The 24,397-nt window shown below is 36.6% G+C and overlaps 1 protein-coding gene across 1 annotated transcript in view; it reads right to left on the bottom strand.

The window, feature by feature from the left end:
* Nucleotides 1-24,397, bottom strand: part of TAF2 (TATA-box binding protein associated factor 2) — a 2,150,018-nt gene that overhangs the window by 1,135,860 nt on the left and 989,761 nt on the right. The window contains exon 10 of the mRNA XM_044066916.1: nt 17,909-17,994. Coding sequence (XP_043922851.1) covers nt 17,909-17,994 — 86 coding nt within the window. The remainder of the gene's footprint in view (nt 1-17,908; nt 17,995-24,397) is intronic.

Raw genomic sequence — 24,397 nt, 5'->3', positions numbered from 1 at the left:
TATACCCAAGTGAGAGATCCATGACACTTTGAAAAAGACTCTGCAGAGAAAAAAGCAAGTCATCTAAATATGTAAAAAAAGTGGATACCTGTAGCCTACAATGAGCTACAACTTAAGCTAGATACTTCATGAACACACCTGATGGACTGAATTGAACAAAGGGTTAAGCAAAGAACTGATAATGTGATCCAGACACAAAACCTTAAGAAATATTGAACTCTGATGTGATAAGCATCTTTTAAATCTAACGTTACCAGAAAACTTGAATGAGGAAGGAGATGTAACAGGTTGTGAAGGTATAACATTTTGAACTTGGGCATGATCACAAACTGGTTTAGGAATGAAAGAAATAACGATCCAGAACAGGTCTCCAAGCATTTTCTTTCACTGGCACTAAAAACATTCTTGAATAAAAACCTTTTCCAACCTGGGATGAAGGAACTGGTTCTATTACAAACTGGGACAGCATGCAAGGAAGGGCAGGGGAAATAAGACAGTCTGATCCAGGGAATTAGGAGTTACCCCATGAAAGGAGGGATTTCCTTCCACTGCCATCTGTAACCTTGATGAATGATCTTCAGAACATTTGTTTTGTTGCCACGGAGAACAGTGGAGGTTGAGACTTCCAGGAAGGTAAAAGGGATTACCAGTGTGTGTGTGTGTGTGTGTGTGTGTGTGTGTGTGTGTGTGTGTGTGTGTGTGTTGATGGGGAGAGACCTGTTGGATTGTCTGTGTGTTTTTGGGGGGTGGGGGTCTTGAACGCTTTGTGGAACTCGCTTGCCATTTTTTAAATGTCTGTATACCTGCATTTTGTGCAGATTGCTTATTTTGTTTTTGCCAAAACTGGATGAGGGGTTACAAAATCCCTTAGAAAATTTGGAAAAATGAGGGCTCAAAAATCTTTAACCCTTTCATCACACTTTTTGATAACCTCTGCAGTAAATCTCTATCCAAAGGGGAGGTTGGGAGGTTGGCGTAATGGTTAAGGTGCTTACCTTTGAAACACAAGGTGCAGGGTTTGATTCTGTCATGGGGTAATTGGCTAGGCTTAAAATGGCCCGCAAGGGAAGTTAGCCTAGTACTTACCTATGAACCTATGAATTTAAAATCTCATTTTTCACATCACAGAGGTTCAGTAATACAGCCAGGCAAACCTCCTCAAAACAGCACCAGTGGCAATAGCCCTGGAAGAAGAATCGACTGAGTCATATACACAATGCAAACAATGAGTTATGATTTGAACAATGGAAGAAACTAAATTATTTTAAGCAAATCTTTCCTCACAAGAAGAAACTTCAAAAATGTTACTCATACTTTCACAATTATGGGAAAGTTATTGATCAGTGGCTAAAGGGTATATACAAGAATAATGAGCATATTATTAAAGATTCGTGGGAATTTTTGGGCAAGTTCACGCATGAGCTATGGCATCAGGAATTACTTTTTGCCAGTATTGATATTAAGGACTTGTTTTCCTGTATACCCAAGGATGATGGTATCAATAGATTCATGGAAAGTGTATATAGTTTTAGCGCACTTAGTGATGAGAAGAAAGCATTAATTCATGAATTTATAAGTACAGTTCTGGATAATAATTTTATATACTTCGATGGTGAGTATTACAAGCAAAACAATGGTGTGGCGATGGGGGCAGCTTGTGCCCCCATATATGCTAACCTTGTTTTACTAGATTGGGAAAAAGAGTTTGTGATTAACTCACCATGGTATAGGTATATGACACTGTACGTGCGCTATTTGGACGATATTTTCATTCTATGGAGGGGCGAAAAAGAAGAATTTACCCAGTTTATAGATTACATCAACAACAGTACAACATATCTCAAGTTTACATATAATGTTGATTCTACTGGCATGAATTATTTAGATACCTATATATATTCTGATGGCCATCAATTTCAGTCTAGAATATTCAAGAAGGAGACATTTTGCAATAGCTATCTCGAATATAACAGTAATCATCCATACTCCCAGAAAAAGAGCATTATTAAAGGACAGTCAATTAGAGTAGCTAGGATGACTACGGTTAAGGAAGAATTTCTTAATGAAATGCGGTTTGTGAAGGGATTATTTGTAGATAGAGGATACCCGGAGAATTTGGTCCATGATGTTACAATGTATGTTATTTAGGAATGGGGGAGGAATGGGGGAAAAAGTATACACCAGTGCTGGGTGTAGGACCATCCAACGCACTCGGTATTAATAACAAGAGTATTCATAAGACGATATCAGAAGGTCAACATTTTCAAAAGGCCTGCATAGTAAAGTATGGTAAACAGGCTAGCCAAGTGAAGCAAATCATAGATAAAAATTGGAATATTATCACTACTGATGATGTAATTGGTGATAAGTTGGGAATAAAGCCTATATTTGTATACAAAACTGATCAGAATATAAAAAGTATACTTGAAACAAAAATGAACAACAATTTCAATAGGAAACCAAAGTATGGAAAAGGAGGTACCACTAAATGTGGTCATTGCAACCAGTGTGGTAGTATTAACACAAAAGAAAGTATAACATTGGACAATATACTTAGAAGTAAGATATTTTTTAACAAAGGGAATTGTCAAACTCAACATGTAATTTATTTAGCAGTATGTTCAACTTGTGGTTTCTTCTACGTAGGCAAAACTGATAGGAGATTAAGAGAAAGAATATATGACCATCAATACTGCATACGTAAGAAGGATACCAATAATGCCTTGTCTAGACATTTAATAAGTAATTCCAAATGTGAAGGATTTTTGTTTGGTATCCTAGAGGTTGTAAAATATAATCCCAGGGGGGGTGATATTAAAGGTCTAGTATCTGAGAAAGAAATAAAATGGCAAATCAGGTTGAATGCAGCAATACCCCCGGGATTAAATGAAACTATACCCACTAAACCTCTGATAAGAAATTAATCAATTATTTATTTAATATTATGAAATGTATTGAATGTGATATATTTGTATTTTTCATATTAGTACATAAATGTATATTTATTATGAGTTTTGTAATGAAAGCATTTACATATATATACATTCATCACTACAACAGATAGCAAATAAGTTATATATTTTTAACATTTTGTATATTTCTAACATCATGTATAAAATTATCAAATATGAGTATCAATTCCACTGTAGTACCTTTATAGAGTATATGAGATGCACATTATACACATTTTTAGTTAATTTTATTACCATTGCTAGGCTATGTATATATGATTAGTTTTTATTAAAGAATATTAATTTATATTATATTATTGTTCTAGATATTGTATATGAAATGAATTATTTATTATTATAGGGTTTTTATATTATGGTAGGTTTTAAAAGGGAAAGGTTATTAAAAACTGTATTTGATGTTATGAGTGAGCAAAGTGATGTGCATGTAACTTTAAGGTGCCTCACAATTAATTGATCTAATTTTTGAATTTTGGCGGTTTTTTACACTATTTAAGGACTATTGTCAGTATTTGATTTTGTTCTGAAGAAGTCTACAATACGTAGATGAAAGCGCTAAACCACTGGAATTATTTTGTGTTTGAACAATAGTAATAAATTGTGGATCGTGACTTTACTGCTGGAACTATCTTTGTGCTTTGTTATACTGTGTTGCCGTGAGTTCTAGTATTTCAGTTGACTACTTTCACAATTAGTCAGAATAAACTTTTACACAGGAGCCTAATAATTTAAAATTCTGAAAATCAAAGTTACAGAAAGAAGCACTGTTTCTCATACTTATCAATAATCTTCCCATCCTTGTCAGATAGTAGGACTGGGATTAAATGAATGTTTAGCAGCCAGGTCAGGTTTGAGAATACTGTATAAAAACTTTAAAGACTGAGGAACTTTATACATTCTAAATGCCTTTCTAGGGGCAGCAGGTTCACCATCAGGAAAATTATCAGCAGTGATAATACATCCTCCACAGCTGACAGAAGTGGAGGAACAGGCGAAGGTCCTGGAATCTGTAACAGCTCATAGTATTTTCTTTTTTTTTTTAAAACAAGTTTATTGTTTTTAACATACAAAATAAATATCATAACAATTTTATACAAGTAATTAAAATAGGAATGATTATAACATTCAATAAAATAACCAAAGTATTTACAAAGACATCCACTACAATCAAATCAATTAATTAAACTAAAATACCATGCTATTGAAGTTAAGATTTTTTTAACAAATTTTGTAAAGTATCCCATATAATATAATAAGATGTTTTTCTAGTAGTTCTTGATTTGATTGTCATCAATTCCATATGGCACACTACAGTCATAACATTTTTAAATTCATTAAACTAAGGAGGTGTATCTGAAATCCAATTTCTGGTTATTATTTTTCTAGCCACTGCTAGAATAGACCATAACAAGGGAAGCTTAACCTTTTTAACACTTTGAGGTACAGGAGTGTTGAATAATATAAGAGATTTAGAAATAATGAAATTATCTGTAAAAAGAGCCTGCAAGAAATCATTGATTGACTTCCAATATTCTTTCAATTTTATACAGTCATAAAACATATGTGCCCAATCAGCATTCATTTCTACATTACATCTTTTACATAGATTGTCTTTATTATTTATTTTATTCATCATCAAAGGTGTATAAAAGGATCTATGTAAAAATTTCCAAGTAAAAAGTCTCCAGACAATGGAAGAAGTAGTTTTATAGGCAGATTCCAATATATATTGTTTATCTTGTTGATTTGGTGATTCACCATTAATGGAAGTGAAATAATTCCAGTAGGTATCTACACTGCAATAAGTTTCTTCTTTGATAATTTTATGTATGTATGAAAGCTTACCTTTATCAGAAACTTTATGTTGTAAATTTAATATCAAGTAATTAATCAGTGTTGGAATAGATTCTTTAACTGTTACAGACATTAAATCAATTTTATTAATGAGATGTTGTCTAAAGGTCTGAACTTCTAACCAACAAGTTTCTCTCAGATCAAATTCTTGTTTTAAGAAGTCTAAATTTTTAACTTTATTATCAGATAGCAACTGATACCAGTACTTTTGATCATTGTCTGTGGCTAAATGAGTTCTTTCAGAAGTGGATGGCAAAAGCATACCTCGTGTATACATTATAGGGAATAAAATAAAACTCCATTCCTTATATTTAAGACGCATGAATATAAAATTACGATAACTAATAATAATGTTTAATGGATAACTAACTATATATTTTGGTGTAATAGGTGAAGTACAAAATTCTTTTAGTAACCATAGCATGGAGTTATTTACAATCATATTTTTATGTGTTAAGGAGATTTTCATGAAGTGAATACTAATTAGTTCCCAGTAATCTTTCCATTTTGCAACATATGACTGATCTATTAACAAAGTAATAACTTTTATAATAGAAGATATAGTATATAAGTTAAAGTCTGGAAAATAAATACCCCCTTGAGACCAGCTATTAGTATGTTTCTTTAATGCAATCCTAGGTCTATTAGGTGCCCATAGGAAATTTAACATTAGTGTATTAAATTTCTTGATAATTATTTTTGTAGGTGGGAGTATTATTGATTGTATTAAGTATAATATCTTGGGAAATATTATCATTTTAATAATTGTAAGTCTCTCTTCCATAGTAAAAAACATATTATTCCAGGTATTGAAAAGATTTTATATATTAAGAAGACAGGTATTATAATTATTATGTATAATAGATTTAATATCTTTAGTTAATATTATACCTAGATAAGTTATCTGACCTGAATTGGGTATATATTTACTAAAATCACTAATGAGAACATTTTTTCGTGTATATATAGGTAGTATTTTAGTTTTTTCTTCATTGAATATTAAACCAGAAATATTTTTAAAATTCATCATTTTATCAAATAGAGACTGCATAGAAGAATTAGATCCTGCTGATGTAATTAGAACATCATCTGCAAAAAGTTGAATTTTAGATGTTGTATTTTCATCTATTTCAAATCCCTCTATATCAGTACTGTTTCTGATCAGATTAGCCCAAGGCTCCATTATTAAAGTGAATAATAGTGGATAAAGTGGACACCCTTGTTTTGTACCTTTTAAAATGGGGATTTTTTGTGAGACATATGTTCCTATCTTAATGTAAGCCAATGCTCCTTTGTATAGATGCTAAATTAGATTTACAAATGCATCTGAGAAGTTTGTGCACTTCAGTAAGGTAAACAAGTAGTCCCAACTTACTGAATCAAATGCTGAACTTATATCGAGACTAATAAGTGTTAAATCTTTCTTTTTCCTATTTGCAAAATCAATTAATGTTAGAGTCCTCCTTATATTATCAAAAGTGTTTCTATTTACAGTGAAGCCTGTCTGATCTATATCTATAATGCCTGGGATGATTGTCTTCAATCTATCAGCAAATATACTCATAAACATTTTATAATCAACATTAAGTAATGAAATGGGTCGATATGAAGTACATCTAGTTGGGTCTTTATTGGGTTTTAAAATTGGCGAAATAAATGTGTATTGCCAAGATGGGGGAGTTATTAGCTCATTTTGGGCCAAAATAAAAACCTTATGTATTAACGAGTATGTACTTTTAGAAAGAATTTTATATATCTCTGGTATAATACCATCATTACCTGGTGCTTTGTTTGATTTAAGCTTGTTTATTTGTGTAACAACCTCTGTATATGAAATACTTTTATCCAATAGTTTAATCTGTTGTTTATTAAGTTTTTTATTCATGTTTGTAGTTATAAATTCCTTTATTTTATCTTTAGGTTCCATGTTAATGTTATTATGATTAATTTTGTGAAAGTGATTTCTAAATTCATCTAATATTTCTGGTAGACTAGAAACAGTCTTCTTTTTCCTTAGAGAGAACATTTCTTTGATATGATTTTGCTTATTCAACCTTTTTGTTTTATTTTTAAGTCTATGTAAGTATTTGGGGCTTATTGAGTAAGACAAAAACTTGTATTTCTCTAAAGTTATTTTAACTTTATGGGTTAAAATTTCTTTGTATTTCTCATTTAGTTTATTTCTTCAATGACTTTCTTGTCCATAATATTTTCTTTATTATTATGCTTATGAGTCTAATTTACTTTGAATATCTAATAATTCCTTATCCCAAGATTTCCATTTATTATTATACCATCTGATACTTTGTCCATATAGATATGATTTTAAAGCATCCCAAACATAAACAATGGAGACTCCAGGAGTATTATTTATGTCTAAAAAATGTTGCACTTCTGAAAGTATATAATCTTTATAGTCTTTTAGTTGAGTTAAGTATGCTGGTATCCTTTTGATCTGAACATTGTAAGTACTTTTTATCATGAACTCAAAGACAATTGAATTATGATCTGATATAGGACATGAAATGATTTTAGAGTTAATTAATTCTGTTACCATCTGGTTAGAAATAAAGACTCTATCTATTTTTGAATAAGTTTTATATCTGTTAGAAAAAAGGTGTATGGTAATGATTTTGAGTCTATCTGATTATTAATATCATTTAAATGATAAGAATTAACAAAATCCTTTAAATGTTTTGCATTAGATGTAATTTTCCTTTTTCCTATAGTAGTAGTATTTTTTTCATGTAGGATACAATTAAAGTCACCTGCTAAAATAATATCTCCTATAGAGAATGATATGATCTTATTAAGATGGTATTTCACTGTATTAATACCAATTCCTGGTATCCAATATACATTGATTAATGTATAAGTCTTTCCATTAATTTGTATTGTAACCATACAAAACATTCCTTTATCATCTTCATAAGACTTAATAGTCTTAGGAATGGGCATACTTTTATTCCATAAAATAGCCACTCCTCTTTTTTTTTCTGAGTGTGCTCTGAACTAACTAATACTGTATATTTATTTGTGGCCAATTTATCAATATCTTTTTTCAGGAGATGTGTTTCATCTTCATAAGACTTAATAGTCTTAGGAATGGGCATACTTTTATTCCATAAAATAGCCACTCCTCTTTTTTTCTGAGTGTGCTCTGAACTAACTAATACTGTATATTTATTTGTGGCCAATTTATCAATATCTTTTTTCAGGAGATGTGTTTCTTGAAGGAATACTAAGTTGGCCTTATGTAAATTAATGTATCTTATTACGCTTGCCCTTTTACATGGGTTATTCAGTCCATTAATGTTTAAAGAAATTCCTTTTAGAGAAGTCATTTGGCATTTTTAAAACATATAAAACTTATAATCAGAATAACAATTAACAAAATAAATAATGTTATACCTCCTCCTTTAGGTGTACCTTTAAATATAGCTGTATTTATTGAATCTCTTATGGGATTTTGTATAAGATTCGATTTTGTTTGTAGTGACAATGAGCTTACAAAATGTATTGTGGATGTCAGAACTATATACAAACAACAGTGAACAGAAGAAAATAATATAAGGATTAAACCTTGCACCCAGCCTGGAGTTAAAACTCCAACTTTGAGTAGCACATACTACTCAAGTTAACCCCCTACCCTAAGCAGCAGTACCTCAGCTGCCACCTTATCAATTTAATACTAGTTATTATTAACTAAAATTAACAACTTTCAATTAGATTATCTAGTAAGACAAAGCTAAACATTTGATAAATCAGCATCGTATAAACAAATAGAAACTTTTAAAAACAATTCATACTGCTATGTACATCTATTTAATATAATACATTTATAATCAAATAACATTCAAATAAACTTGATATTAGGAACCAAGAAGAGAGAGAGAAATAAAAGAAGTGAGAAAGGGAGAGAGAAAAAAAAAAAAAAAAAAAAGAGGGCATATCTACATATTAATTTATTCAAAGTTTGTAAAAATAAGTTCTGATGTTCATTTAAAGTCAATAACTTAGGCTATTATGGTTCAGACATTACATATGTTAAGATGTACCTATTTTCTGTCATAGAAATGCAGTTAACAGCTTCCAAAAGACTTTAAATTACTTGCATCAAAGCTTTTTTCTCATACTTATTGCCAGTAAAATAAAATATTATATTTATAGAAATGGTTATAAATCATACTGCATAGCTATGTAAATTCCCAGATATACTTGCATTATTGTGAAGAAAGCCATCTGTATCTGAACTGCTGCTTTAAAATATGTCACATGACAACTTCTTCTAAGATAAAGTCATAATGATATTTATGCTTGTCAGTTAGATAAGTCAAATGAATTGTAGCAATGTATATGTTTAAATCTTAAGTTTTTACATACATTAATATGTTGCAGTCAAGTAAACTTTCAAAAACATATGTATATATGTTTCACTTTCTATGCCTTCTAAAATATCACATTTGCTTACTATGGGATACTGAATCATTTAAAATCATTATAACTTTCATATTTTATAAATTATAACATGGATAAGTAAGTAGTTATAAAAAATAACTCACATTTAAATGTTATAGAGTTCATTTTCCATCGCAGAGTCGCATTTGCAGCAGTTCTACTTCCTGGTAGAGTGTTCTTCTTGAATCTGCGATGTGCCAGTGTGAATTCAGAGGTTAAAGTTCAAATTGACTGTATTCAGCTTCTCTGCGTGAATTCTGAGTGTTGAAGCTTTTAAAACAACTCGAGGACACTATTCACGAGATAACCCACATCCCAAATTGTCTCCCTTAACATTCTGGCGGGAATTTTGATAAAAGCAAGTGACTGACATTCATTTAGCAATATAAATGAAGCTAAACAGAGCAAAACCTTCGCGAAGTATTTTACAAGTTATTACAGCCTATATGACAGTGAAACCAAGCCCACAGTTATTAATATATAATACAACTAGCTATTTATGCCTCTATTCAATTTTTATACAAATCTTATTATTTACTATATCAGTATGATCAAAAACATGTAAATGTACTTATATGAAAGAAAATAGAGAAAGAGAACATAAAAAAAAAAGAGAGTAGAAAATAAAAAGAGAGTAAGAGAAAAAATAAAAAAATAAAAAAGAAAGCTATAAAAAGTATCTACAGTGGAATATTACTTGCTGTTTATATTAATAAAGATAGATTTGAAACATATTATTTACTACTATTTAGTTCTAATTATTAGTAATTAAAGCATGACAGATTATTTGTAAACAAGTATAAGCAATAGAATCATGGGAATATAATTATCAATAGTATTTAAACAGCATATAAACTTTTTTACAAGGAATAAATAAGTTATTATTCCACTTATCATATTTTCATTACACTTCTCTCCCTGCCCTCCCCCACCCCTTACTGAATGCATAATCTAAAAAGAATGTCATTATTTAAAATAAAAAAAAAGAAAGGAAAAAAAAATGTATCAAATTACTAACCTTGGTTCTCTTTGTCACAAAGAGAAACATATTGACTGATAGCTTGTTATTAGTTCCTCAGATATTTTGACTATTTATGAAACAAAAACAGTTCTTTGTACACAGAAAATAACTTTGATTAAATCTTTTTCAGAATATTTGTGGCTTTCTGAAAATGCAGTAACTGTATTTAAAAAGATTAATAGTGAAGAAAAAAGAGAGAGAGAGAAAAAAAGAAAAAACATAGAACAAGTCATTTGTTTTTTAGTCTTTTTTTCTTCTCTGAAGTCTTCCATGAAGCTTCTGTTGCCAACCTCTTTAATGAAGGACTAGCCCATTTCATTTCCTCTATTTTATCCAAAATCTTATTTTTTTTGATAAACAGCAATGCAGAGTCTAAGTCTTCAAAAATTCTAGGGCCATCAGGAAGAAAGATTTTTAGTTTGGCAGGAAACAGAAGGTAGGTTTTAAACTGTGCTTTCTTAAGCTCCCTTATTAATGGCAGAAAAACTTTTCTTTTAGTTATTACCAAGGAAGAATAGTCATTGTCAAAACGCACAGTTGCCTCATTAATTTTAACAGGTGCTTTAGCCCAAGCAGATTTAAGTACCATCTCTTTATCAAAAGATGATAGAAATCTAACTATAACTGATCTAGGATACTTTTTGTTAGAGTTAGAATTAGATATGGTTCTATGGGCTCTTTCGATACCAAAAGAAAATGCTTCTGGCAAGTCTAAAGTTTTAGGGAGCCATGTATTTAAAAAAGAAGTAATATTGTTACCTTCAATATTTTCTGGCAGTCCAAAAATCCTAATGTTATTGCGCCTAGATCTATTTTCCAGGTCATCAAGCTTAGTTTGTAGATGTGTGTTTTGTTTCAGCAAAAACTCAATGTTGATTTCTTCTTCTTGGATTCTATTCTCCATGTCATTTACAGTCTCTTCTATGCCTGTAATCTGAGTCTTCTGTTGTTGCAAGTCTATATGTAACAAGTCTATTTGTTTTGTAGTTTTTTTCTATGAAGGTATCAATTTTAGTATCCAGTTTATCCATCTTGGCAGTAAGTTGCTGTATTGTAGATATCAGAGACTGAAGTTCTTTCTTGATGCTGGAATCTTGAGAATTTGTCTTACTGGAACTCATTTCAAACAGAGGAGCTGACAGAAAAAATTCCAAGGTGATTTCTGACAGGAATATTATTAAAATTTTCTTTCTTTTTTAAATATTATTCAAGAAATAAATATTCCAAACGCATTTAGAAAGAAAATTACTTCATAAATTAATTTTTTAAGTAATTATTTCCTGTCAGTGCTGTGAAATTGGTGGAGCTGAAGAAATCTGCTGCTATCCTGTGTTCATCCTTGGCCACACCCCCGCTCATAGTATTTTCTGAGGGACTAAGAAACCAAAGTGTTCTCCCGCTGAAAAAATTAGCACATTCTGGAAATAGTCTTGGAGAAAGAGAATCTTCTACAAGGGATCAGAAACTGGGCCCTCCTCCGAGTCTGAATTAAAAAACTGAGACTAAGAAAACCCTGAATTTGCCCCTTCATCATCCTGTGCAGATTCAAACTCTTGAATATCTTCAGGAAAAAGGTACCCCCCCCTCTTTCTTTTACCAGACGCCACCTATAAGGAGGATCAATAATCCAAATTAAACCCTGAGCAAGACCCAGTAAACTACATCTGTTTAATGAAATTTGAGTAAGAATTGATACATGTTTAGTCTTCTATTTCTTTTAAACTGTAAAATCGGGGTCAACAGTGTTATTAATGGCAACAGCTCTCCCAAGAATGATCACAGCATTTTCACTAAATAAGGAAGCCTACTCTGTTCCCTCTCCCAGGGCCAACAAGAGTGTTTCTTCCTTGTCACTAAGTGGACCTCAACAGCTGCAGAGAACATGGCTAACCCTTGGCCCATAGTTGATGCAGGTGCTACAACAGTGGGATCTGGGGTAAAAGACGGGAGTTTGAGGAAAAAGCTATGACCACAGCAGAGCCATCAACCTGTAGCTCAGGCACATTGTTAGCCTGCTGTGGTGGCAAATATTGTTGGCTTAAAGTTTTCTTTTTATGGCAAGAAGAAAGTCCAACCAATGGACTGGTAGTCTGCTCTAGAACATAGTGCCCCTTTCCTTGGTAAAATAAGCAGCAAAAGATGATAAACATTTTAAAGTCTTAAACAATCACTTTTTTTCTCACAAACATTAAAAATTTATTTTATTTTATTTTATTTTTTATTTTATTTTACATTTGTTGACCGGGCTAGTCTAGCTGGACATATATCCGTTTTCAGTAGAGGCCTGGGGAGAAAAGCTCCAATTACATGAAGTAAGAAAACATTTACAGCAAAAAACATAAGCAAACTACAAAAAATACAATGGTAGGCTTGTGTAAGAATTTAACAAAAAAAAACAACTAGCAAACACAAGGCAAGTTAACCAAAAACAGCTGGTTAACAATACAAATTTCAGGAATGCAGCATACTAAAGTTAGAATAATAAAAACTTATAAGAAAATCACAAGATGGCCAAACATGCAGAAGGAAAATAAAACAAATTGTTTGAAAAGTCAATATAAAAGAAGTAGCTAGAAAAGCACTTTGCCAGCCACAAAAAGTAAAATAATCACAATTTCTCCACATTTAAAATGTTACTCAATTACGTTAAACAACTTTTACACTAACAGGAAAACAGTACACTTCCATTTAAAGGTACAGTTATGAGTCATGACAGATATTTTATAACACAAACTCTTAGATTAAAATAACTTTCCTAAACAGAAAAGTACAATAAAAATAAATTTTAACGTGGGATTTTCCCTTAAAGGGAACTGATTTGAATGGGAAAGGAACAACACAAGCTCAAACCTTGCAGAGGAGCACTATTCATCAACAGTAAGAAAGCTCAGAAGGGCTTGGCACCTACATTTGTCTTTTCAGTCAACTTAGCTCAAGATGATTAATAGTTTGAAAGGCATGGGGAAGGTGTCCCGAGGCTTTGGAAGCTGGCTGGCTGACTGCTATATCCTTGGTGGGATATAATCCATATTGTTTAGGTTCCTGCAACAGTGAACAATATGATGCAGATAACACAGTTGTGTAAGAAAACTTACCATAACAGTGTATGTTCAAATGATCACTGCTACAGTAGCTGCTCCCTCACTCCATCCCCTTTATTCTTTGGTGTGTTTTTTACACCAAGGTGTGGATGTTTATTTTTTGTTGTTTCTAGTGATGTGCTTTCAGGGCTCAGACTCCCTCTCTCAGATGGCAAGAAAGCTCTGAAAGGGCTTGGCACCCAAATCTATCTTTATTTATCTCAGCTGGAGCTGACTAACATTTGGTGCATGGAAGGTGTCCTGTAGCTTTGATAGCTGGCTGGCTTATATATCTTTGGCAGATATAACCCACAGAGCTAAGCTACTGCAGTAGTGATCAATTTGATAAACAAGTACTAACTCCCTGTCATCATGTATTACCAAAGGATAACTAACTGATTAATGCTAAATTTATCAAACAAATTCAATGTGAAAAGTACTAACTCCCTGTCATCATGTATTACCAAAGGATAACTAACTGATTAATGCTAAATTTATCAAACAAATTCAATGTGTTGCTGCAATAAAAATAGCTATCTTTCTATTACATACAGTGGTTTTCAAAGCATACTGCTGGAGTTAGAAAGATGTCAGTATCCTATAGTCTACTAAGAGGTGGTCTGTGTCTGGCATACAAGGCATCCTTTCAACTCATTACTGATGGACTTAATGCACATCAGCAAGTCAAATGGCATCAGGAATACTCGGTCCTCGGTCTACGGATGTAAACCTCTTCTGCAACATCAACAGAATGGCTTGGAGGGTCAGGTACATCTTGCAAAGACAGCGAGAGGAATTGGCTAGGCTTAAAATAGCCCACATAGCCTAGTACTTACCTATGAACTTTCCTTGGTATGTGGCAACCCTAGAGATGTCAACAAATAAGGGATTAAAGGATCTGCTCCCCCTCCACAGGAAAGACGGGTCTTTGCCCTTCATGAAAATGCAAACATATTTAAATACATAACAGATACCTCAGCATGAAAAATTTGAATTCTGGGATGATATACCTGAAACTGTCTTACCAACAACTATCGTACAAGACCAAACCCTAAAAATGAAATTTGAAAGCTAAAAATACTGCATTGATGGGTCCTGACAATATCCATGTATGCATCTTAAACAGCATGAAGCATGATACAGCCTTCCCCGACCCCCAACAACACTGTTCAGTTTCAGCCTCCATACAGATTATGTACCAAGCGAACGGAGAACAGCTAGCCATTCCACTGCATAATGGAAAACTTTCAACAGAACCATAAGTCTGACCAACCTCATATGCAAAGCTATGGAAAGTCTCATCATGGAACTAATCAATAAGGACATAGGGAACCTCCAAACACTGAACTCATCTCAGTTTAGATTCATCAAAGGCAGGTTATACTTACTCAACCTGATGGACTTTTTTAAAAAAGTCATCAAAGCAATGGATTAAGAGAAATGATGCACACCAAATACCTCAATCTGGCCAAAGCGATTGACACAATTCCCTACTCAAGCATAGAAGAAAAGTGAAATAAACTATGAATAAACCCCTATGCTGCCCCACTGGACTGCTAAATGGCTCACAGATAGGATGCAGGAAATCAAAATGGGGGTGTTTCCTCTATAAAGAGACCAGTCACTAGTGAAGTCTCCCAGGGTTCTGTGTTGAGATGTCTCCTGTTTGCTAGCTACTTTTCTGAAGTAATAGCCAATAACAAAAGACTTTGGCCGACTAAGTTTGCAGAGGAAGGCAAGCTAGGAGCAGTCATATTATCTATAAATGACTAAGCCATCCTGCAGCAAGGTTTGTCCCAAATACATAACTAGTGCTAAAATCACGGACTGAAACAAAGTTTCATAAAATGCATTATGATATCCTTTGGGAAGTCATCTATCCCTTGGAACAACCATGCTGACAATGTACCTCACAGAGCTGACCGAGGATTTAAGGATCCAGGACCTTTACGTGGACAGTGACCTAACTTTCAACCAACATGTGTCCTTTGTCTTAAGAAAGTCCTTCAAAATACTGCACAGCTTATAAACAAAGGGATTTGTGTCTAGATCCGAGGATGTCATTGTCCCCCTTTACTCATCCCTCATTAGGCCAGTCATTGAGTTCATTGAGTATAATGGCTCCTTTGGCATGCATCTGTCCAGACACAGGAAACAAATGGAATGTCCACAGAGAAACCTTACTAAAATGATTCACAACCTAAACAAAATGTCCTACATGGACTGACTCAAAGCCCTGTCACTATACTTGGCATCCAACAGACTGCTAAGAAGGGATCTGTGTCCGGCCTACAAAGCATCCTCTGACCAGATACTGATGGATTTACTGCACATCAGCAAATCAAATGGCATCAAAAATACTTGGTCTAAGGATCTACACCTCTTCTGCAACATCAACAGAATGGTTTGGAAGGACAGGTATATATCACACAGGATATCGCTGCTCAGAAGCAGACTCCCCCCATCCACAAGCTCATCCCTGTCCATGTTCAAGAGTAACCTGACTCTATGGATGGGAAACAGAAACCTTAAGACAGGACTGCCCCTGTACTAATAGGCAGAGGTAGTGCCTAAATGCTTTACCACATGCATAGGTCCTCTCAAATTGTCTTTGGTATGATCCCAGTTGTTCTCAGTATGAATAATGTACAATTATCAACCATGGGATGAGTAAGGCCAATTTATCACCAAATGGGAGAGGTCAATATAAGCATCAAAAGGAAAAATGGCTAGGTTTGAAATGGCCTGCAAGGGCAGCTAGCCTAGTAGTTATCAATAAAAGTATGCAGAATAAGACAAAATGGCAGGGACAATGAAATTTACCACACAATACTAGCAAACAACAGCTAACACTCTATGCAACATATGACATATTTGTAATACATACACAACACCTCTAAACCAGTAAATACAAGGCAAGTAGACAACTGCAGATGACATTAGGACTACTACAACTAACAGGACAAATCTTCAAGTAGTGATAATATGTTGAATTACAGTTCTGTGAATAGTCAAGCATGCATTTTAAATCACTAACTTTGTGCAAAGCTATAGTTTGTTAAATTACAGTTTTGTGAATAGTCATGCATGCATTTTAAAGCACTAACTTTGTGTAAAACTAAATGATTTTAACACATGAGAATACCACAAAGACTGATTCCATCTCTTACTCATATTCTTTATAGTCTTTACTAAATGACTGATGCTCAAAAGAGCCATTAGCCTGAAGCAAACATATTTTCCTGTGCTGCAGCCGTCCACCACAAACAGCTCTCATCAGGTTTTGGCAAATATCAAGGATAATAACAATGGCACAATGCAGAAGGAAAAGACTATTCCATTATGAGGGTGAAACAAAGCCTTGTTATTAATACAACTACAATGAAGAGTGCAATTACTTTACTACTGTAGAAATATAGTTTACATATAATCCACTCTTTACAGCTCTGTGGCCCACAGGATAAAGACTTAACCATGCTCCAGCCTAACCAGATCTGATAAAGTGGTCTGGTTTCTACAGCAGCCAGCTGGGGTAGGATGAGAGCAAGTTTCCAATAATAGTTCACCTGTCACCCCCCCAAAACAGAACAATGGCAAATTAGCAGCTGGCTACATGGAAAGGAGCTTAGCCTACCAAGCACTGCTTGCACTGTAATTTAAGTATGCAGAAGTAACACACTTGCGCATTGGCACTGTATGACCCAACTTTGGCAGGGGGTGCTAGCTGGTCACAAATTCAGGGATCTGGAGACACAAAATTCCTGGTCTTCCAAGATGATGGTGTGTCTGTCAGCCAGCTCTTGTCCCAACTACTGACCTATGTATGTACAGCCACTACAGACAGGGATTGCCATCACTAGGGGACTGGATAATGTGAAGTGATAAGGTTAGTGGGAGAAGAAAATGAAAGGGATAACTTGATGATGGTGGGTGATGGTCATTAGAAAGCTGGGGAGGAAAACCTACAGAAAATAAAATTCATACAACACAACCAGCTCAATGGCACAAAGGCAAGGTGTTTGGGCAGAATTGCTACCTGTTTGACTACTGGTAGAGACCAGAATCTTTGCAGCCCAACACTTCAAATGGAGTGATGGATGTGCTGATGTTATTACGTTGCTCCTCCTGGGTAGGGATCATGACAGTTGTCGCAGAATGATGGGTCATGACTCTTGGCCCAGGGTTGTCCATAGGATCTTTGCTTCCTGGCTCTAGGAATTTTGCCACACAGTCAAAAATGTCAGAGGGCCTGTCAAGTGATGGTGCATGTATGGGAATGTCTGGTAAGGAACTACTAAAGGTACCTAAGGAGACTGAATGGAATGTACAGGAACAGAGCTGGATGGATTAGTAGGAGGGGTTGGTGGGTAGAAACAGCACTGAAAAAAAGTCCACATAATACATTTCATGCTGAGAAAATAAGACTCTGCCAATTTCTCCCAAGACAGCTCATAATGTACTTCTTATTACAACTCAAACTATATAACTAAAGTGACAAAAAAAAAAAGTAAGCCGCATAAACATACCTTTCTTTTTCTTTGCCTGTTGGGAATGTTGGATGTAACAAAACGCCTCCTGTTGTTAACTCGTATTCTTCTAGCTTATCTGATTCCTGTGACAAAAAAAACAGAGGTTTAACCAAGAAAGGAATTTTATCTGTCAACATACAAAAGAGCTTGACTTTTTTTCCATTTGCTTTTTCAGTGATAGTTCCAAGCACATCACTTTGTCAGTTCACCTTTTGAGTACTTGTGCAAAAATAATACTAGACAGGGTAAAGCAAAGTAAGGATCACCTCAAATAGATAAACACACCAAAATATGAAGAAAGTACAGTTGTGTACACTTACCATAAATGTAGATGTTCAAGTGTATTCACTGCTGCAGTCCTGACTTGTGGGATTTCCTGCAGTGAAACCCCTTGGCCGGCCCAACTACCAGAGAAAAAAATCTCTCTCCTCCTTAGGCTGGTGGACGTCCTATCCAACGTCAGTATCCTTGGGTATATAAAGGGAGCCAGCCGACTTCATGCTAACAGTTTTTTCTTGCCCCCTAGAAAGTAGGAGCCCCCAGGATGAACAATAAAAGCAAGGATCTAAGACAGACACTTAAGTAAGGAAGGGGCACCAAGAAGGGGTCCCCTTGGCTTGGGAAGAAGATAGAAGTAGGCTAACATATTAGGCAAAAGGGTAAGGATGGAAGGAAGGAAGAATGCAGCAGTGAATACACTCGAACATCTACTTTTATGGTAAGTGTATACAACTGTACTATGTTCTTTGTGTTTCACTGTTGCAGTCCTGACTTGTGGAATGAATCCCAAAGCTGAGATGAGGGTGGAGGAAGACTAGGGAGAGGAGAGGATGCCCTGCAAGATAGCAGTGGGAAATCCTACTCTAGACATGGAAAAGGCTGATAAGTGGTAGTGCTTCATAAAGGTATGTACAGATGACCAGGCAAGCTGCCTCCAGAATGTCCTCGGTAGGGACTCTTCTTAGAAAAGCAGCAGAGGGAGTAGTAGCCCCTAGTAGAATGAATCCTGTCAGCTTCAAGTGGCTTTTTGCTATGATGGAAAAAAGAAAAAAAAAGAAAGAAAAACTAGTAGTCTTAAAACTTCGCAGATGACCTGGTCACCATAATTTCCAAAAATCATGAAACCCAGGTATTTTTCCAAAGCAACAAGCCTTTATTTGTCTGTTGCTTTGGAAAACTACTAAAAACTTTAAATCAGCAGAGGCTGCTGGTTCAAAGGGAGGACGGATCAAAATTAAGGTCCCATGGAGGGGTGGGTTGTCTCCTGGGAGGTGTGATGTGGATCACTCCCCTAAAGAATTGTCTGAGAAAAGACAGAAGCAAGAGCAGGGATGTGGGCTGAAATGGCAGAGGCGTGAATTTTGATGGAAGAATAGGATAAGCCTTTGCCAACCAGGCTTGACAGGTAATCTAAAATGTCAGAGATCTTGGCTGAAGCAGGATTGAGGCCTTGCTGTTGGCACCAGATGGAGAATCTTTTCCACTTGACTGAGTATGAATTTCCTTGTGCTAGGTGTTGTAGGCTCCTTAAGAATGTCTTGAACTTGGTTGTTTAGGTTTGATTCAGTGCTGGATGCTGTGGAAGTATCCAGGCTGAGAGTCTGTGTGACTGCAGACTGGGGTGCACAATCCTTCCCTTGGCCTGAGTCAGAAGGTCCACTCGCCGAGTTAACTGCCATGGATTTTCATTAGTTAAATTGAGTAACAGAGGATACCAGTGCTGCCTGGGGCTATCAGGATAACGCTTGGGCCCTCTTATCTAATTTTTAGAAGAACCCGAGGAAGTAGAGTCAAAGAAGGGAACGCATAAAGGAAAAGGTGAGTCCAAAGAAAAGAGAAAGCATCTGTCTTCCATAATGAGAGCAGCTTGCTCCTGGAACAGAATTGTTCTAGTTGAGCATTTTCCTTGGTAGCAAAGAGGTCTACCTGTGTGGTTCCCTATCTCTGCATTATGCTGAGAAATATTTCCCGATACAGATGCCATTCATGGGGAGCCATCAAGTTCCTGCTGCGGTGATCTGCTAGAGTGTTTTGAACACCTGGAAGGTATTGTGACAGGAGGTGTAACGCAAGAGAATGAGCAGTCTCCTAAATCTGCATAGATAGTTGACACAGAGGGTAAGAATGAGTACCCCCCCCCCACTTGTTTATGTACCACCTGACTGTGGTATTGTCTGTTTTGACTAACAGGCCATCTGGTTTCCATCTTTCCTTGAAAGCTACCAGGCCCTTCTGCACTGCCATAAGTTCTTTCCAGTTTATGTGCTTGTCTCTGACCTGAATTTCCCATTTCCCTTGAGACTGGAGGTGAATGAAATGAGTCCCCCCCCGCCAGGCTGTCTCTGAGGCATGTGTGGCTAGTGTTAGCCCCTGAGGAATAAACCTGAAAGGAAGACCTTGGTTGTGAGCACAAGCCTGTGCCCACCATACAAATTCCTCCTTGAGACAAGGAATCAGCTGAATTTCGGTCGCCAGGGACTGGCACAACACATTCTTGGGGTACCACTGGAGTTTCCTTATGTGCAGCCTGGCCAGAGGAATCATGAGGATAAAAGATGTCATGTAGCCTAGTGTTCTGAGGAATTCTTTGACTGAAAGGCATTGTCTCTGCATAATGCTTCAAAAGTATTGAGTCAAAAAGGAGACCTTGTCTGGAGGCAGAAAAGCCTTTTGAAGGGACAAATCCAGAACAGCTGCCAAGAAAACCATCCTGGTGGAGGGTTCTGTGTTGGATTTGAGGTGAACCCCAGAGATGTGAGGAGATTCTGAGTAATATCAGATCCTTGAGGAGCTTTGACAGATCTAGATAAGGGTAAATCTGGACCCCTCTAAGCACTTTGTGAAAACCCTGGGAGCAGCAGACAAGCCACGAAAGGCAGTGCAGAGAAAGTACAGTTTTGTACCTACCATAAATGTAGATGTTCGAGGATCCCCATTGCTGCAGTCCTTACTATTGGGTAGTCCGCTGTCCAGTCGGCCCGAATACCAGAGTATATGGCTGACATCGGTCAGGGCGCATTAGACTGACGTCAGTACGTCAGGGTACTAATGCGCATGACCGACGTCATATCCTCAGTCTTTTCTTGCCCCAGATGTCAGAAGACCCTAAAAAGACAAGGCCCAAAATACCTGCACCAAAAATATGTACAATACATACAAGAATATATACAAAAATATCAGCATGTAATCTCACCTACACAACCATCCCTAAACACAGAGGGGAAGGAGGGAGACTGCAGCAATGGGGATCCTCGAACATCTACATTTATGGTAGGTACAAAACTGTACTATGTTCTTCGTTCCCCATTGCTGCAGTCCTTACTATTGGGTAGAATCCCAAAGCAGAGGTAAGGGAGGCTGGCAAATCATAGAGAAGCAGGAGCTGACAACATGCCTTGCAAAACAGCTGTGGCAAAACCAGCCCTAGACTTAGAGTAGATAGGAAGGTGATAATGCTTAGAGAAAGTATGCACTGAACTCCAAGTAGCTGCTTCCAAAATATCCTTAGTTGCCACCCCCCTTAGAAATGCTGTTGAAGTGGCAGTAGCTCTAGTGGAATGCGGCCTAATCCCAGCTGGAATCTCCTTGCCATGATGGGAATAACAAAATGCAATGCAAAAGCCAATCCACCTAGAAATAGTTTGTTTTGACACAGGCTTGCCCTTGAACTCAAAGCAAAAGAAACAAACAACTGCTGAGACTGCCTAAAAGCCTTAGTCCTGCTTAAATAATAACGCAATTGCCTGTGTACATCTAAAGTGTGCAAAATCTTTTCCCCTTTATTTTGGGGGTCTGCATAAAAGTAGGCAAATGAATAGTTTGGTTTAAAGCCACACTAGAAACCACCTTAGGCATAAAGGAAGGATTAGTGCGTAATGATACCCTATCCTTATGGAAAATCAAAGGGCTCTACTGCCATAAGGGCCTGCAACTCAGACACCCTTCTTGCAGAAGTAATAGCCAACAGAAAAGCAGTCTTCCATGACAAGTATTTCAATTCAGCAGTAGCCGCAGGCTCAAAAGGTTGTAGAGTAAGTTTTTCCAACACAAAATTGAGGTCCCAAGCAGGAGTAGGAGCTCTACGTGGGGTCTTATATTCTTTGCCCTCTAAGAAACTGCTTGAACAAAGGATGCGAAAACAATGGTGGGTCACAATCATAGTGAGCTGAAATTGCTGCAGCATGAATCTTAATGGAAGAGAAGGACAAACCTTTGTCCAATAACTCAGTAAGATATTGAAGAGCCACACTCAAATTAGGCTCAGAAATCTCCAAATTCTTTGCTGTACTCCAAAATAAAAATCTCTTCCATTTTTCTGTACACTTTCCTTGTACTAGGTCTTCTAGCTTCCATAATCACATTTAAAACTTGTTGAGGAAGTTGAGACCTGCTGTGTTTCAACACAGAATATGCCAGGCTGTTAGATGAAGAGACTGAAGCTTGACATTGAGCAGATGACCGTCCTTCTGAGATAACAGATGAGGAATCAGAGGTAAAGGCCATGGAGGCTTCCTTACCAGACTCCGTAGTAGTGGGTACCAGTGTTGCCGAGGCCAATCTGGAGCTATCAAAATCATCCTTGGCCTGTCTTGTCTGACCTTTAATAGTACCTTTGGAAGAAGAGGCAGAGGAGGAAAGGCATACACATGAAGGTTTTTCCAACTGAAAGACAGAGCATCCACTTTCCAAGCTGTGTGATGAAACCCCTTTGTGCAATACTGTGGCAGCTGGTGGTTTAGTGGAGAAGCGAACAGATCTATGTCTGGAGTTCCCCATGACACTGTCAATTTTGAAATACATGAAGATCCAGTTTCCACCGTGGGGATCCATGATTTGTCTGCTTAACACATCTGCTAAGGAGTTCTGTGCTCGGCAGAAACCTTGCCTGAAGAGTTAGTTGCAAGCTTAGCGCAGTCTCCCATAAAATCATTGCTTGCCTGCATAGAGGATAAGAATGTGTTCCCCTTGCTTGTTGATGTACCACATGACAGTTGTGTTGTCTGTTAGAATCAACACCTGCCCTGGAAGAAGTAACTCCTTGAAAGCCATTAATGCAAACTGGACTGCTAACATCTCCTTCATGTTGATATGTAGATGCTGTAGTCTGGCAGGCCACTTGTCTTGTATCCACTTTCCATTTAGATGAGCTCCCCAAGCAATGTCCGAGGCATCTGTCGTTAAAATCTGACTCGCCTCTGGCCGGGTCACAGAGAGTCCCTTGTTTAGGTGACATTCCTGAGCCCACCACAAAAATTCTTTTGAAGGCAAGGTATTATTTGAATGACAGTGTCCAAATCCTGGCAGTGCTGTGTCCATACATTTTGAGATACCATTGTAGCTTCCTCATATGCAGTTTGGCATTGGGAAGCACCAGAATACAAGATGCCATGAACCCTAATGCTTGAAGGACTGTCCTTGCAGTCAGCACGGACTGATGAGATAGTTGATGGAAGTAAAGTGATAGACTCTTTTGTTTGTCCGGGGTTAAAAGGCCATCTGGGCTGCTGTATTCAGTCTCACACCCAGAAAGCACATGTCTTGAGAGGGTACTAGACTGGACTTTATTTCGTTCACAGAATACCCTAGGCATCTTAGCACTGCTATAACATATTCCAGATGCTGTAGAAGGTCTTCCTTTTCTTGAGCCAGAATCAGGCAGTCGTCCAAGTAAGGATAGATTTGAATTCCTTGTAGCCTGAAGTAAGCTATCACTGGAGCCAGAACCTTTGTGAATACTCTGGGCGCAGAAGATAAGCCAAAGGGCAATGCAGAGAACTGATAATGAGAATTTCCAGCTCGAAACCGCAGATACTTCCTGCAACTTAGCCTTATAGGCACATGAAGGTAAGCTTCCTTGAGATCTAAAGTTACCATCCAGTGATCTTTGCCCAGCAGAGGTAAAAGCTGTTGTAACGCCAACATCTTGAACTTGGGAATGTCCAGATAAGTGTTGAGGAGAGATAAATCCAAAATTGGTCTCCACGTGTTCCCCTTCTTTGGTACTAGGAACAGGCGAGAATAAAATCCTAGGCCCATTTCTGATACAGGAACTGGCTTAATGGCCCCATCTGGAGTAACTGAGAAATTTGCTTGTGAGCCTCTTTTCTTTGTGGAGGAGGAACGTCTGGCATGCCTTTGAAAGGAGGCATTGTATGGAAATAAAACCTGTAACCGTGGTGAATGATATCCAACACCCATCTGTCTTGAGTAATTAAATCCCAATTTCCTTTGGAAAGAGACAGTCTTCCTCCCAAAGGAGCTACCAGACGAGAATCTACTGGTAGCTGAAAAGGCAGGTCATTGGGTCTGTTTACGAAAGGACTGACCCCTGCCCTCACCAGAAGTCTGAGCAGGTCTAGGCCTAAAAGAACCTTGAGCTCTGCCCCTACCACGTCTAGACCTACCCCTAGACTGGGAATCATAAGCAGGATATGTCCACCCCTTAGCAGGCCAATTTCTACTAAACTCGGTGGCTGCACCTGCAAA

Source organism: Protopterus annectens, chromosome 3.part1, assembly GCF_019279795.1.
Source record: "Protopterus annectens isolate FY-2018-M chromosome 3.part1, PAN1.0, whole genome shotgun sequence".
Lineage (NCBI taxonomy): Eukaryota > Metazoa > Chordata > Ceratodontiformes > Protopteridae > Protopterus > Protopterus annectens.
The sequence above is the reverse complement of the archived record's forward strand: the minus strand, read 5'-3'. Positions and strand labels throughout refer to the sequence as shown.